This window comes from Xiphophorus couchianus, chromosome 19 (genome assembly GCF_001444195.1).
Source record: "Xiphophorus couchianus chromosome 19, X_couchianus-1.0, whole genome shotgun sequence".
Lineage (NCBI taxonomy): Eukaryota > Metazoa > Chordata > Actinopteri > Cyprinodontiformes > Poeciliidae > Xiphophorus > Xiphophorus couchianus.
This window is the reverse complement of record NC_040246.1, coordinates 6,830,027-6,847,535: the sequence shown is the minus strand read 5'-3', so window position 1 is coordinate 6,847,535 and position 17,509 is coordinate 6,830,027. Positions and strand designations below refer to the sequence as shown.

The following is a 17,509-nucleotide window of genomic DNA, read 5'->3' as shown; positions in this document are numbered from 1 at the left end:
TTTAATTTTTTATATAGGGAAACATTGGAAATAATTTGTATTTTTGAAACTAAAACAAAGGCTTCCTAAATATCAAACCTTTTTAAACCATCTGTTGTGTATGTATATTAAATACAGTTCTGACTTGCAGAAATAGTTCAGATTTTGACCCAATTAGAAATGCACAAATCAGCTTCTAATATCGGCGGGTTTTGTAAAACTTTTTAAAACAGTGTTTTACCGTTTTAAAGCAGATAAAGTACTAGTTGTTCTTTGCAAATCAGAGACAATTTACCTCTAATTTCAGAAATCCTTGTAATTTACGTACAGCGCTGCAATGCAGACCTGTACCTCTTCTTTGCATGCAATTTAACACTTGAACATTTAAGAATGATTTCTACAATTCAGCAATCAAAATAGCTGCTTCATGTTATTATAAAAATTATAAGTCAAATCTATCCAGTTTTAGCATTAAACATGATGGTACACTAAAAAAAACAACACAACAAGCGAAGCAATGTAGTGACTAATTGAGGATAAACATTCAATATATGAACTGGAGTCTAAGTCAAGTCAAAAGTTGTTTTTTTTCTCTTCTTTGTAACTTAAAGGTGTATTAAGTCCCAATCTCAGTGACAAAATGACTCTTCTAAAATTCTTTTAGCTTGGTTTACTTATTAGCGAGGTTAGTGTCACAAGTTGTGAACACTGACCTAGTTTTCAAATGCCTAAAGTTGCGTAGATCAGAAAAAGATCTGATTTGAGTTTCCAACCGGCTAACCATTAGTCTGGGTCAGTCGAACTGAAAATCGGACATTAAGTCAAAAATCGACCAGCAGATTTTTCAGTGCATGTGAAGTTGGACGTCTACAAAATGTGAGGAATGAAGTTTGCACAATCAACACAAACAAAAAGCTTGATCCATTTCAGTCTTTCTATTGTTCTTATTTTACATAACCAGTAAGTACTCAAAACTTTAAGCTGCGCATTGCTAACCTTTACCTCAGGGCACAAGAGTGAAATTCCTTTGACAGACCTTCGTCTCTAAAGGTTCAAATACTTTTCCAGAGCTGACGGATTCCTTATGTATTTTTTTAAGCTGACAATATCATTGCAGCTGCGTATATTGAGATATCGTCTCTGTCTTGAGTGAAGCAGTGCCCGCAGTCTGGCTGCCTGTTATGGAGTGCCATATGAGGCCATACTGACAAAATCCTGCTCCACAGAGCAGTAATTTGCCTCTACTTGGTCAAAACACAGCGAGCCAGAAGCTGCGGCCTTTGCTGCCTTGGGTAGATGGACTGCTGGAGCTGTCGGGAAGGTGAGATGCTTGGGCAAAAACCTTTTGAGGTAAAGCTCAGTTAGCGAGCCGGTGTTAGCTTCTCATCTGTGTGTTTTTTTTAACCTGCAATGTATTACATTTAAACGTGGATGCTGCTAGAAAGGGATGTTTTGTGATCAAAGGTTTAAAAGCACACCGCATTGCTCAAACATTGACTCAGATTACATATTTTAATGCTCTGGTTTTATTGTTGCATGTGATCCTCCTTGTTGCCTTGGTTAAAATGTGTTTTAGATGAACAGTCTGGTTGAACCAGGAAGAGGATCAGATTGTAGGCTGACTTTTTTTTTCTTTCTGAACTCACTACTCTTGCCAAGCGGTCTTATTTTGATCATATATGGCCAAGGGGGGATGTTCTAACTCTTCTGCTCACTGTGTGTGTGTGCGTGGGTGGGCAGGCGGGTGTGTGTGTGTGTGTGTGTACAGAGCTGTTAATGCCAGTGGATCTGGAGCCCTGCACATGGTTGGTATTGCAGAGCTCTTTACATGGTCAGAACTAGTTCTATGCTATGGAGAGATAATTGGCATAAGTGGGTGAATAAATGTGTCTGTAAAGATCCTGAAAGTGTTTTCAAAGTAAGCTCTCCAACTGATTGTGTCATTTTTCTATTAAGAAGTGATTTTGGTGTTTAATTTTTGACTGGAAGTGATATTTATGTTTTGGACTCGGCTATCCGGAGTCCCAACTTGGATCTGACAGAATCTGTAGAGTTGGCTAAAGATAAGACAGGATGCCTTTTAAAAATGCATAAAGCTGGTCTATTGGAAAACTGGTTTAACTGGTTTAAAGCCAAAGATTTTTCCATTGGTTATGAACAGGCTATACATTTATTGCAACATTCTGGGCTTTTTTTATAATCTGGGGAAAAAAATAGGATATTTTTTAAAATTGATGCTACCTTTTACATATTTTTTTTATATTTAGAAGGACGTCTGTCTCATTTTTTAAACATTTTTTTTAATCAAAACTAAACTTCTTGGCACTTTAATCTTCAACCAAGTGCAGCAGCAGCAGCCATTTTTTGTTATTCCTAATTTTAAAAAATCATGACTTTAATGAAAAGGCGTAAAAAAAGCATCATGGCTTTTACAACACTGAATGTGCGTAGTAGAATATTGCTCCACTGGAAGTCCAGAAATCTAAATCTAAGTTTGTTGAATTTAGTTGCAGCTTCTGCAGAGAACACTAAATGTTTTCCCACATATTGTGTTTTTTGAATTGTTAGCTCAACCTGTTCTAATTGGCGATAGAAAATAAATAAACCTCCCGAAGTTTAGAGTCAAATGAGAAAAATATCAGTTTATATTTTATGTAAATGTTAATTTTTTTTGCATTTTGTCTTCTTTTCGATGCATCCATCTTCCAATTAACTCTGACCAGCTTTCCTGTGTTATGTTACCACAGCATGATGCTGCCATTACCATCTGCCACTGTGGAGGAAATGTTTAACACCAACTTTCTACATGACTTGTGGCAAACTTCATATGGGACTATTGCTTTCTTTCAGCAATAGCTTTCCTATTGCCAAAATTCCTAAAGTCTGGGTCTGTGGAGTTCAAATGTAAAAGTTGAGATTTTGCCATCTCAGCAGTGGCTTTTGGCAAAACTCAGGATATTGTTTTATAACCTAACCTTTTTTTTTTTTATCTTCTCCACAACTTTCCCCCTGACGTGATGTTCTTTATGATGTTGATCGTTTGCTAGCGTTCTAGTTAACTAGTTAGATCAGCTAATAATTGGTGGTTGTAATGCGACTAAATTTGAAAAAGTTAATGGGTGTGAATACTTTTCCTAGACGACATATTTGAATGCATGAATGTGCATGGGTTTGTTTTCCTGTTGGTTTTTTTTTTTTTTTTTTTTTCGCTTTGTGGTTTTAAACCATCTATGGGTTTTAGAGGATCAAATTCAGCATGCTAAAGCTGGAGTTGAATTTCACATCTCTCTCTCTGTTGTTCAGTGGCTTCTTGCAAAGTTTAAGCGCTTCCCATCACTTTGGAAACGGAGGCTCCATGCATCAACTTAGAAATATTAAAGTCAGGTTTGCACAAGCAGACATGTTCGTCCATGTATGCTCCAATCAGGTGACATGCAGATTCATCTGTTTTCTGTTTTTGCTCTGGGGGCATACAGAGTAATCGCGGTACATTCTGGTGCTATTGTGATATCGATAAAAGTGACGATAAGAACTATTTATTACTACTATTTTAGGTATCTGTATCACACCCCACAAAGCCAAATTTTGCTTTTGAAAAACCCATTTATAGTGCACTTCTTTATGCGACACCAGTCGCACCAACTGCATTTAATATTTTAAATTTTATTGATTTCTGTTGTTACTTTTGTTGAACAAGCAGTGAAGAGAATAGTAAAACTAACAATCCCAACAAAAAGGACAGTTTTGGATGATTTCTCAAATTTATTAATGGGAATTTAAAATAAAAAATCTGATCATGACAAGAAATTTATCCCGATAAACGATACGATAAATGCCCACCCCTATTTTGAACGCTAACTTTGTTTTTGCCTTTAATAACTTGAGCAGTTTATGGCATAGCTGCCCCTAATGACGTATGCAGGTAAAACACACCGCTGCTGCGCCCTCTGAATCCCGCTTTTGCTCACCCACTCCCACTTAACTAGAACGACACTCGGTGGCTCGGCAGACAAGACAATCCTGAGGTGATTCAATCCAAGTGTGTTACTTTCTGATGCTTGTGTTTGTGTGTGGCACAAGCTCCAGCATGTATCTTCGATTTACAGTTCCGACACCCCCACACACACACAGACAGACATGCACGCGCGCAGATCTTTCAGCAGCTGCAGAGCCGTCCGCACAAACCAGCACATCCAGACAGCGATAAACACAACAGACTCTGACGGCAAGCGGCAACGGTTCTTTTTCTGCGTCGCTACGTGTGCAGGTTTGTTGGTTTTGGTGTAGTCTGGATGGCCCAGGTCATGACTGAGGAGAAGTGGGCCATCGCAGCAGAGGTAACATCCATGCCTTGAGGTTGACCTCAGAGTCTGTGTGTGGTACATTTAGTCAGGCAGGTGGTGTCTTGTGGGGCTTCAGGCTGTCTTGGCTCAGACTCTTCTCTCTATGTGCCATAAAGAGGCCACTTTCCTCAATGGCTTAAAGATTGGGACTCACGCCGCATTTTGGTTAGCCCTCTTCTTCCTCTGACTCGCACGGTGATTTTCCAGGGTGCTGACAGAAATGCCAACACGTGCTCAAGCCCAGTTTCAAGGTTTGTTGGCACTTTCACCTCTGCCGTGTCAATGCAAGTCCGTTCCCCTCGCTGAGATTGAATTGTCATGTATCCTGCTGAGTGGACAGTTCATAACCTGAGATAAGCCACCACTGCTGAATGTAGCGTATTATATTTGTGTGTGTATTTGCATGCGGGTTTCCTATGATAATCTTTGGTGCATAGAGAGAGTTGGCAGGTATTGCAGGCAGGCGCCAGGTAAGCAGCGGGAAAGAGTTGTAGGGGTGTAATGAGATTGCGTGATATTAACTCGCCACGAGATTTCTCATCAGTGAAATCTGTTTTATGTGGGACTATCCAGTTGCTGTGCCATAGGAGAGAAGTGTTTAGTTATAGTCACATTCTTAAAACTACTAACTTATTGGAGTAGTAGTCACTTTACATTAAAACGAAATGGTTAAAATCAGTCGCAGTTAACCGCTGCCTATATTTTTCTTTGGGACATAACTTCAAATTTACAGAAAAGTCCATTTTTCTTTTCTCTTTTTTTTTTGTTTTTTGGGCTTGTAGAGCGTCTTCTGAAGGTGGAGTAGGGTAGAGCACGCAACCCATATACGGAGGCCATCATAGAAGCAGCCGTTTCCAGTTCCTGTTCTGGCCCGACAACCTTTCACTTCTTGTCTGACAACTGTCAAATAAAGGCCACTAGAGCCTATTTAACAGAAAAGAAAATGAAAAATAAATAAAATACCTAAAAGATTACAGATTGACTACAGTGCAACTTTGGACCACTGGTGGTGGTTAGGCAGCCAATCCAGAATCTCTACCTTCTGCCTTGGTGCTGATTGGCTAAATCCTCTGAAGATGAGATGAAGAAGAGCGTGAATGTTAGCTTCTGTACTAGTACTAGGACCATTTCCACTGTATATTGATGCATATTAAAATATGAAAATAAGAAACCAATTTCAGTATTGTTTTGGTTCATATTTTGTGGAACCTAAACATAAAAGTCATTTATTACTAAAGAATTTAAGGGTTAATAATCTATACTAAAAACAAGAAAAAAAAAGTCTAGAAATCTGGCCGTGGAAAAGTATAAAATTTAAAATGTTGAAACTCTGACCTTAAACACTTTGCTTTTAGTGACATAATTGAAAAATCAAACAAAATCAGCCAAAAAGAAAAGAAATATATGAAGAAAAGATTTGTCAAAGTTCGATTCATCCTTAGACACAGATTCCAGATGTTCATCTGTTCAATAATTACATTTATTGTGAACGTTGTCCTGGAAGGCGATTGGTTCTGAGTACCAGAGATGGACCTGTGCTGCTGAGAAATGATTTGGCAATCCTTTCCGACCTTGAACAGGAAAAATTTAGTCTGATTTGGTATCGACATTGACATTTTTCCTCTTCATTTTCAAAAAAAAAAAAAAAAGAAAGCAATTTGGCTGTTATTGCTGCCGTTGAGAACAATGATAGGTGTAGTGTGGAAACTGAAGAAGCAGTAACCAATGAAATCACAAATTTTTGAATTTTTTTCTGGCTTAGAAATTCTTTTTTTTAATTAAAGTTACAAAAACTTTTCTTCCCCCCACACAATATTTAAATGGAACATAAAAAGTAAATCTAAAACATAAGAATACCATTCTATCTTTTTTGAAAGGCCTATCAGTAAAAATTGCACCCTTGTTTTTCTTTTTTCTTTAAATGTGTAGTTGCATTAACCACCAAGGTTGCCATATAAAGTTTATGCAATTTTTCAATCGATGGCCACGCAAAGCATTCAACAACTTGTCTGTGGTTGATTCAGCCAGAAAAACCTCTCATTAGATTGACTTTAAAGCTTAGGAATGGTACAATGAAAACATTTATTGAGTAAACCCCTCTGTATACCTTGGTACCAGGATCTGCCCTGGGATTAAAAACATCACGCCCGTTGTATCTGAGGTGTGTGTGTGGGAGGTAAAAAAAAATTTCTCCAGACATCAACTCATCTAAAACCGCTGTATTTAATACCACCTGTGCGAGTTCTACCAGGTATTATTCAAAACTGACATCGGTAGTTATGTAAAGACTTATGAAAGCCAGCCTCATGGTAGAGGGTCCAGGTGTTCAGAACCTGCTCCATCATGGATTACTGTAATGCAATTCTTCTTTGACCAACTCCTTGACATTTGGGTACTTGGAGCGAATGATAATAGAAACCTTTGCTTTCGTCCACGTCTATGTGATTCAGGAAACGTTGTAGCTTCACAAAAGACTGGTGTTGGTGTGTGGGCTGTGCTATGTACCTTGCACTGTTGCATTGGGACATAATCTCAGCTCTCTCTCCCTCTCCTTTTTTTTTTTCCCTCTCTTCCCTCACACTCCTGGCTGCTCGGAACAGAAGGCGTTATCAAGCCAAAGTAGTGTTTGAGCTATTAAAAGGTGACCTCCTTTTTCTGGGTCATCACCAAAAAAGAATGGATTGATTCTAGTTATGAGTATCCAAAATTCTTGACAGAGAGGGATGAGAATGGAGAGGCATATTTCTTGCCTCGGGGAGGTGAGGAGGGGTTGAGATGAAATGGAGCAGGAGGTTGGGGCGGATTTGGGGGTTGGTGGTGTGGATTTGTAAGGGTAGCGAGTTGGTAGGGGCATGGAAGTGGTTGCGGCTGGCGCGGCGTGGGGAGGAAACCGGGAAGACAGAGGCGCGCAGTGTGCTCTCTGGTCAAAGGGGGACACGACGTTTACGAGAACGCTGCGGAGGGAGATCTTGTGACAGGGTCACGAGAAATAAATCAGACAGTAAGTTGAGGAGTGATCTTGTTGCTCCTCTGCAGAAGCAGGATGCAGCGAATGCCACACTCTGTATTTGACTTTTTTATTATTATTTTTTTCTTCATGTTTGGTTTGCAGTACTAATAAACATCAGTGGTTAGCCTTTACTGCAGTGCATTGATTGTTGGAGGAGGAGGAGTCACTTGCTGCTACAGAGAGAGAGGAGGAGGCCCAACTTTGAGTTTTAGGGGATAGAAAGTACGTATTCTTGCGCGAACATGGATACTGCTGATCTCAGCGCCGCCCCTCCCCTTCTCTTAACATCTAATTGGATTGTAACTCATTCTTCTTCTTCTTCTTCTTCTTGTTCTCTGTGGTGCACCAGAAGATGAAGAGCACAGAGCGAGCCTGAGGTGCTCTCGGTTATATTTGCTGTCTGCAACGAAAGAGAGGAGAGAGTAGGGGCGGATGGGAGGGGTTTATAAAAAGAAGCAAAAATAAAAGCAGGAACGAAAAAGCGAGGAAGACAGAGGAGGGGTTGCTATAGTAACCAAAATATGGCTGCTCTTCAAAAACCTTGAATGTAGGTGGTGGTGAGATGAGTGTGTGTGTATGGTGTTTTTTTTTTTTCCCCATCCTTGTCTTCTCTCGGTTTTGCAGTTATTATGGATGTGCTGGAACCTTTCTGATCTCAGTAAGGACTGAAATGCCATCAGCTTGACTTTTATTTTTCTCTCTTCATTATTTGTATTATTTAAATGGTCCCAGGGTGGCGTTTCCAGTCAAAACGTAGAGTATGGGGGCTGTTAAATCTCGAACAGCTTAAACCCATTTTTCTAAAAGAAAAAAAACAAAAAACGCCACTCGTTAGTTTTACAACCAGATATGGCGGATAAAAATGTCGATTTTAGGAGAGATTGTTCAAGAAATGCAACCTCTGCTGTCACCTTTTTAGGCAGAGGTAGCTCAGTGTTGGATCCAGGAAATGAGGCTAGCTGTCGTAATTATCATAATCCAGTTAGCTCTCAGTTTCCACTCATGTCTTCTTCCTAGAAGTATTTTTTAATTTGGTCACTTACCAAACTGTAGGACTACTTCCTGACATCAGACAAGGGTGCTTTGACATATTTGTCATCGTAACCGGATTAATCAACTTGGCATTTAACAGAAGGAATTTCCTAAAAAATCCGACTAGGTTGGACATTTTAAAGAAGAGTTTATTTGTTGCTGCCTATTTGTGCCGTTCACTGAGTATCTTTTTGGTACAAGTGAACAGAATAGCAACAATTAGTTTTATCGCTGCTGTAATAATATCACATATATATTGACTGTTATTGTTTGATACAAAGATAAAATATAGATTAAGCTGTTGGCTAACTAAAACACATGCTGCTAATTGCTCATTGAAAATAAAATGACCAATAATAACCCACAACATGATTCTGCCACCACCATATTCTCTTTCATTTGCTATTTTTACACCCTGAAGTATTTACAGTTGAATTTTTCCTCTCTCACAAGCAAATAAAAATGAATTTCCTTTTTTCGGCGACCAGGACCGGAAGCTCTGCGCTATTTTATGCTAACAGCAGGAGATCTCTGGCACTGCTTCTGGTATCTCTTTGAAAGGATTTTGAACTGTAGATATCATCTGATGGAATATTTTAGTGGTTTTGAAACTGTAACTTATTAAAACTCTGTTGGACCTTGCCACTGGTAGCTGGCCCACGCCTTCCTTCATGCAATAGATTGCAGCAATAGCAGCACCTCTACAAAACGTTTGATATTCCAATAACATCATACCCACAGTGCTGAAATAAATAAATATGTTTTATGTACCAGTGAGAAAATGACAGTTGTATAGCTGAGATAAAAAAAATTACTCATATTTCTGAATATCTCATAGGTTAAAAGTCATTTTTAAATTTTACCAAAATGTGTTTCTTTCCTGACTGGAAGTGAAAACTAACATTTTGAACATTTTGAATTTGTGGTGTGGGCAAAACATTAGGGTGATGGGAAGGAGGCTGTCCGACCTCAAAGACAAAATTTATCACCAGCGATAAATACCCAAATTAACATGCAAAAAAGTCAGCATTTTTAAGAAGTAATGTAATGTTTTTTTTTCTTTTCTTCTTTCTTTTTTTTAAAATGTAAAATAAATGCTTGATGCAGCTCTTACTGAGAGATGCATCTCATTGAACCTTTTATGTCCTAAATCTAAAATGTCCCCCTGGAAATCTTTTGCTTATTTTAATTGTAGGCAGTTCTTTAAATGTTCTGTGAGTAAATATATATTTGCCCATTTACCCATAACAACTGGAACTTTCAATATTTAGCAAGTTATTTTTGTAATTTACCGTCTATTAAAAGGGCACCCCTCAGATTAATTTCACTCCCTTCTACAGCGGGAGTGAAATTACTGTAATAACCTGATATTGACTGAAAAGTGCAACGTCTCTCCTTTCCGAAACTGTTGGAATTTTTCAGATAGCGCAAAGTGTGGTGGAATTACGGTGCTGCAAATTTGGCTGGATCATCTCTGTTTCATTTAGGACTTATAGGGTTCAATTAACTTTTCAAATCTTGCAAGGAGTGTGGAAAATGTCATGGGTACAAGATGCCTTGTTAGCTGTGTGGATGTTTGTCCTGTGTTGCCCTGCGATGGACTGGTGATCGTCCTGGGTTTACTCTGCCTCTCATCCAATGGCTGCTGGAGATAACCAACAGGTTCTCATAAATGGGTTTAGATGATGGATGGAATTCAGCCAGACTTACCTTGAAATTGATCAACTTAAACAACATTAAGGACTGGGTTTGATTTAACTTCACTAATCATTTGGTTCGTAACAATGATGGATATATAAGGGATTTTGTATATCCATTCCGATTAACCTAGCTTGTCAAGTTAAAATGAACTCTTGACAATAATCAGGCATTAAACATACACTTCTGTGTTAAAATGTTTCCTTTAATTGGTCTACAGTGGTATTCTAATGTTGTGTTTTTATCAGACGTACGTGGACAATCGATTTAATGATGAGAAACAAAAAGCCTGCAAACATCAGCCTATGTGTAATTAATCAAAATGATGTGTTTGACTTTGAGAATTGAGTAACTGAAAAAAACTTTTCAACAATTTTCTAATTGATTGAATGGGTCTGTGTGAGGATCTGGCATGTCTAGAGGATGAAGACATTATATTTCCCTCTGGACTCTTCACACTTCATGAGAAACTGAACTACTTAGCCAGGGTGATGGAAGAAATGCTGAAATAAGACCTACAATTTCTGACCCATCAAATCATAGATGTTTGAAATTTGATCCAAATCAAACAGAACCGTCCTTTTTTTTAATTGGTGAGTGCAGATTATGTGGAGAGTCGATATAATATAGATGATCTCAACTTCTCTTGTTTTCTAATTGAATATTTAGTGCCCATTACACAATATTTTAACAATTAACTCTTTACTTATATCAGTTAACTGGAATTCTGAAACATTTGGTTGCATTTCTAGAGAAACTAATTCACTTCCGGTCTCTGCTTTCATTTCTGACCCATTTGTGCTTCTCTTGTAACTTTGCTTTTTGTTTTTGTTTTGTTCCTCGTTGTGTTCAGGTACGGGAGAAAGTGGCAAGAGCACCTTCATCAAGCAGATGAGGATCATCCATGGAGCCGGCTACTCAGATGAAGACAAGCGGGGCTTCATCCGGCTTGTTTACCAAAACATCTTCACCTCCATGCAGGCCATGATCCGCGCCACCGAGAACCTCAAGATCCCGTACAAATATGAACAGAACCGGGTAAATGCTGGCCAGAAGGAAACAATGGGAAAATCTCAATGTTTTTTTATTTCTTTAATTACTTTCACATTTAAGGAAAATGTGTTGTCTGCCATCTTAAAGAAGGCATACTGCTGCTGGAAAAATGGATGCAAAAAGTCTATTTTCATTTTGTATATTGAGGAAAGAAGAGTAGCTTTTTTAAAATATATTTTATTTCTTTAGGGTAGTGCAAATAACTGCCTAATTTTTTTGTTTGTTTGTTTTATTTTGTTTTTGTTTCCACTGGATAAAAGGAATCTGAATAATTTAGTCTTTAATACTATAGTAAATGTATTTTTGTTTTTATGGCTTGTTTTTATCTTGGTTTGAATATGTGTGCTACTACTTTTTACAATTTTGCTCTTATGGGACAACAAAGGATATTTTTATTCTATTATTTGTATTATACATATTAATAAAATAGAATAAATAGGATTCATTTAATATGTTTTATTTATAGAATAAAATGGGATTTACAAAAAAACTTTTAAAATGATATCTATATTTCCAAGTTTCCTTGAGTTAACAGAATTATTCTACCGCGGCTGTGGATGGCATGTTATAGTATAGTCGTTTTGCGCTTCAATGTTGTTCGCTGTTCTATCAGTGCTACCTTGTCAGATTTTCCTACCGTTGCACGGATAGATAGATAGGTTTAGGGTAGTGCTACGCGTCCAAAACTGCTACCGTCATGTTTACAAACAGAAAACTATAGCGGGTTGTGTTAATGTTAAATATATTGGATAACATTATTTGAGTGACGGGACTGAAGTGGAAGCTTAGGAGTTATGCTTAGCATTGGAACAATTTACATATATGACGAAACCACAAGAAGATCACTTCCTTTATCTGAATATTGTACCCGTTTAAAATGAAAAGCTGTAGATGTGTTCACTAATCCTTTTACTAGAATATCCTACATGTTAAAAAATATTTTAAATACAATTTTATTCTTACAAACACCTTTGTATCAGACAGGGGAAGCACGTCTTTATTGGAATTAAATTAAACACAGACAAATGCAGATCACCGCAACTCTTTTTTCGCATTAATACGTTGTATGACAGACTTCATCAAATGCAGCGCAGCCACAATGTGTCCACCGAACTGCGCAGGTCATTGTGTTCCTGAAATGATAGAATATGATTAATATACACTAATATTACATGGCTATTACGCAGTATAGTAATATTAGTGTATATTAATCATATCGTACCAACATCTATTTAGAAAAGTTTAATAATAAAAAAAGAGTGTAATTAAGCTAAAATATTTTTAAAATATAGGGACAAAATAGACCACAAAACAACGTATTTTGTCCTGATTAGCCGCCAAACAATGGCTTGTTTACAGTAGTAACGACTTTGCAGACGGCAAACTAAAGCCATTTATAAGCTGCCCGTCATGTAAAGTAAAAACATAAAGTAATACAGCAGCTTAATGAAAGCCAGGTATGAAATAAATAAAGCTTACCGTAATCTTCGATGAAATAAAACGCATGAAAAAAATATTCCACAGGTAGGACGTATTTATATGAAATCTGCTGAGTAAGCAGTATGTGACGTAGCATCGATGTGCGCCTGCGCAATTCCACAAGGTAGGATGGATTTACGGGTAGCACAAATAAACAGAACACCGTATTTTAACAATAACATGCAAGGGGGCTTAGGATTTTGATTAAGTCAGTCCCTCACCAGTCACTGATATACAGTACACACACATATATATATATATATATATATATATAATTTAATTTAAAACCCTTACAAAATGTCTTCACAGCGACAGACCTTTTATTTAAATCTCAATCAACTAGCATTTTTTCTGAATGTAATCTGCGTGGGTTGATGGTATGTTTTAGGTCTTACCTTGAACCAACTTCTGGCACTGAAAGTTATGCTAAAATCCGTCTGTCGGAAAGATATTTGGAGGACATAGACCTGGTGGGTGGTTAGATTTTTCCTGCTTGGTCCAGGCAGACAGTGTGGAAGGCTTTATAAGCGGTTCCTACGCAGTCTTGAAATGTGTGGAATTGAATTTAGTCTTTTTTGTGGATAATAAAAAAACTGAGCATAAAGAAAAGTTACAATTTTGAGACTTTATTTCCCTTTTTAGTATTTCAAAATGCATATCTATTTTTTTTTTACAAATTTATTGTATCCACTCTTAAAAAAATATAGCAAGGTTTCTTTCTTTTTTCTTTTTTGGTTTTGAAACCCTCATGCCTTGTATTGGGTGTAAAGGAGTCCCAAGTTTTGTATACTTTAAATGATCCAAGTGTGTTTAGATGTTAAAAAAAGGTAAAGTAGCCCTACATTTGGGGGCAAAACAGAATATTTGTCCTCAAGTGTTCATTGCAACATTAAAACTGAATAATTTGTGTCTGGACACTGGACAGATATGGGACTTTTGATTGAAAACGTGTAGGAGCAATGTTTCATATAGCAAAACGTCAGTTAAAATTTATTAAAATAGTTCTATCAGACTTTTTTATTTACTCTGTTGACTTTCTTAATGTCCTCTTTTAATCCTAGCCTCTTTGTTTTCACACGTGTCTTTGCAGGCCAATGCCATGCTTGTGAAGGAAGTGGATATTGAGAAGATCAATGGGTTTGATCAGCACTATGTCGTAGCTATTAAAAGCCTGTGGGCTGATCCGGGAATCCAGGAGGCCTACGACCGTCGCAGAGAATACCAGCTCTCCGATTCCACTAAATAGTACGTGTGCTCATCTTTCTGTGTGAATGTGCATTGATGCGTATGCTTTAAAATTCAGCCACTTTAAGTGCAGTGTTGTGATTGTGTTCATTTCGTTCACCGGTGATGCTCTGGATGCTTCAGTGTCTTTCTTTCTTGACAGCGACGCATTTTGTCCAAACTGGAGCAGAAGATGTAAAACTGTGTAGGATTTTACACGTAGAGCTAGAAGTGCTCACATTGAGCCAGGCCAACGCCAGCATGGTTGGTTTGGACTTCTTCATAATGCAGTTTGTAAATTATTGCAGTAAGGTTGTTTACTTGTGTACGGACAAAATTCGTAGAAAACGTTGGCACATAATTTCTGCTGTGAATCTCATAAGATTGAATGACGGGTGTTTCGGCTGCTTTCTGTGCAACTGCTGACATGTTGGCTCATAAAAGGTTGTGATTAAGGGGAGAAAAAATGCTTTGTGTGATATTGGATTTGAATCTACGTAAGTTTTGCAATCTTGTATTCTAAAAACTCAAAGTTAATCCTAAAAGTCATGATTTGGGGTTTGAAGAAAACTAAAAATCTTTTCCAAATTTAAAATGACAATAATTAAAGAAAGTCAGCCAGCAGCTTAAGGAGACCAGCTGTGCCTCTAATAGTTGAGCCTTTTCTACCCAATAGCAGAAACCCAATATTTACTTTAGAGTTAAAGTAAAGGAATCAGAATACCTCCAAAGTAGACTAAATCTGCCTAGTGACCAAACCCAAGAATGATTTTTTTATTTTTTATTTTATTTCCCCCAAATATAAAATGTTTGTAAAGCACAGAGCCTGGACAGAAAACTCTGAATCAAGCTCATTGGTTCACTGCAATATACCAATCCACATTCTTCTGGTTATTTTACTCAATTTTACTAAATAATTAGAGATAAATGTATATATAATTATATGATTCTACATTTAAAGGTTTAAATTTTTGAACCGTGCTACTCGGTGTACTGCAGCGTAAACTTGTGCTAAATGTGACCCCAGGGTACCAACCACGGGGGGAATTGAGTCACTTTATAGTGCCCCCTGGTTGTGGTTTAGCTGTATTACATCTGATTTCATATGCAGTTTGGTTCCAATGTGTGTTTGCATCTTAAATGTTTTTTTTTTCTCTCTGTATGTGTGTGTGTGTGAGAAAGTATATGAGTCAGTCATCATATTTGTCTTCATTTCACAGTTATCCACACTGTTCATGTATATCTCCAGTTATCTTAGCGATATAGACCGTGTGACTGCGGAGGGATACGTTCCCACCCAGCAGGATGTGCTGAGGGTCCGTGTTCCCACCACGGGTATAATAGAGTACCCCTTTGACCTGGAGAACGTCATCTTCAGGTACCCCCAAAAGCACCAGGACTGCAGCATCACCGGGGCTCGACAACATAAACCACTGATGTGAATCAGAGTAGAGACGAGAAAGCTGAAAGAGCGGACGTTTACTCTGCTCTCCCAATCAAAAACGAGAACGTTACAAGTACGCAGAGATGCACTGGTCAGACTTTTGTGGCCAATATCAAAACATTGGGATTTTTCACCTGCTAATGTTGGTTAATTCTGAAATCTGAAATTTTTCCTATATCATCAATTATGTGTATTAGGGCCAGAAGTGACATCACTTCCTATAAGCCAGGAGTCAGTCTAAAGCCAACGTTTTATTGCTACAACAGGGGAAATGATTAGTCGACACATTGGACTGTCTCTCGTATTGTGTATCGGTGGTTTGCGGGGCTAGCGTTACAGAAACGGGAGTCTGTGTGTGTATATTTTAGGAAATTGGATGCTTACCTCAAGCGAATGATTTCCAAAAGGCTGCCAACATTTCCAAATACATGACAGAAGGCGGTGCAAACACTCAAAAGGATAAATGGAGCGACTTCACCGCGCTCTGTTCTGCTTTCCTGTTTTCTGCTGAAATTCTGAATGTCCTGAAAGTCTGAAAATCAGTGAATGTTGTCACCGCTCAATTTGCATAATTAGCAGTGTCCATGCAAATGTAATGCACCCTTTGAGAGAGGAATAATATTGTAGTCGAGATTAAGAGGGAATACTAGATCACCATAAAAATTTTTACAATCTGGCAGTATATTTCATTACGTTTTCTAGGGTCTGGTTTAATTTCAATGTTTGTAGAGTGAGCCTACAACAATAATCCAGCCAAGATCAGCTTTGAGTTTTATTTGCAGTCTGGATTTGGAGGGTACGCCTCTCTTGGTACGACTGCAGCTGACTAGTTACAGGGTAGTGTGTGATCACTTTGGGATAGAGCAGGGACCCACAGTAGCACCCACTGTAAGGGCAGCATTCACTTCAATGGTTTTGTCATTTTAGAAAAGCCGGATCTAGAAGTTGTTAGTTTAAATATCTGCTAAATATTTGAGAAGGGAATTTTTGTCAAGACTTTTTTTCCAAGTTACTTGCCATATGTCAATTTGCAGTTGACACGTTTTGATTTCAGCTTTTTACAGGCAAATGGGAACAAACGGTCTTGCATAGCTAAATCAGAGTTTTTCTTCCTCAGTGAAGGCTTCAACACTGAAGAGTGTCAGTAGCTGCGTTTCCATTGCAGCTGCGTGCAAAACTTTTCCTTTTCCGCTGATGTCTACAAAACACAATTTCGCATTAGTGGTATTTCTATTTAATAAGAAATGCAATTAAATTCAAAGGTGTATAAGCTTGTACACTTGGTAAGCCATTGTGGCAGTGACGGATGTAAACACTTTAGAGAGATTCATATTTCAGCCTGCTGCTCATCATCAGCCATCAGAGGAGACGTCTACGTTTCATTCAGGCATTGAACAACAAGGCCCTCATATTTGGGAGTGGCTGCGCATTGTCCAACAAAGCCAGTTCCCACAAATAAGCGTGTTGCTGTGTACATGTGTACAAGTGATTTAAATAAAGTACTTTTATTGCGGTTTTGCGAAAAACACCAATTTTGATTCTGTAGAAAAATCACTTTAATCATAATGCAAAAATTTTTTCTTGAAAAACATTACCGTGTTTCCTCTAAACAGATTTATTTTCTTCACTCCAATTTGCACATTTTTGAGGTTAGCAGACCTTAAAATACCTGATGCGTTCAAAAGATCCGATTTGAGTGTCCCAACTTGCCAGACCCCAGTTGGGTTTAATCAAAACACGAAATCCATCCATTTCCGGCCACAAGCAGTTTCCTCGGTGCATCTCTTTCTGTACGACTTTGCAACACAAATTCAAAATCTGTGAAGCGACTCCAGGTTATAGATTGGAACAAACCAAGTTGTCTTATGGATGTGGACGGTAGCTGATGCAGTTAATCTGATTGGAGATCAGTGGTTTGTGTTTAGAATCGTGTTGGCCTGAGGCCAGACCTCGCTGCACTGAAGCGTGTAGGGAGCAGCCACAAAATCCCAGATAAAGACGGATTGGACAGAGATATCAAGGGTTAAACAGGAAATCATGATGTGTGGAACTGAAGCGCAAAAAAAAGAAAAAAAAGCCTCATAAATTGAAATCAAAATGACACTTCCTGTCCCCTTTTTTTGCATGGATCTTGTTTCCATACATGCCCAGTCCTTCTTTATGTGGCCCAAATGCTGCTGCAGTCACTGACACCATCTCATCGTCTGAGCCATAACCCATCAGTAACTTGACTCCAGATTTTGTATT

At 38.1% G+C, this 17,509-nt stretch overlaps 1 protein-coding gene across 2 annotated transcripts in view; it reads left to right on the top strand.

Moving 5' to 3' along the window:
• gna11b (guanine nucleotide binding protein (G protein), alpha 11b (Gq class)) overlaps positions 1 to 17,509 on the top strand; it is a 37,576-nt gene that overhangs the window by 9,642 nt on the left and 10,425 nt on the right. The window contains exons 2-4 of one of the 2 annotated variants that reach the window (XM_027999844.1): positions 10,916 to 11,100; positions 13,685 to 13,839; positions 15,068 to 15,196. In XM_027999844.1, the coding sequence (XP_027855645.1) occupies positions 10,916 to 11,100; positions 13,685 to 13,839; positions 15,068 to 15,196 (469 nt within the window). The remainder of the gene's footprint in view (positions 1 to 10,915; positions 11,101 to 13,684; positions 13,840 to 15,067; positions 15,197 to 17,509) is intronic. The other variant, XM_027999843.1, reaches the window with a different exon arrangement.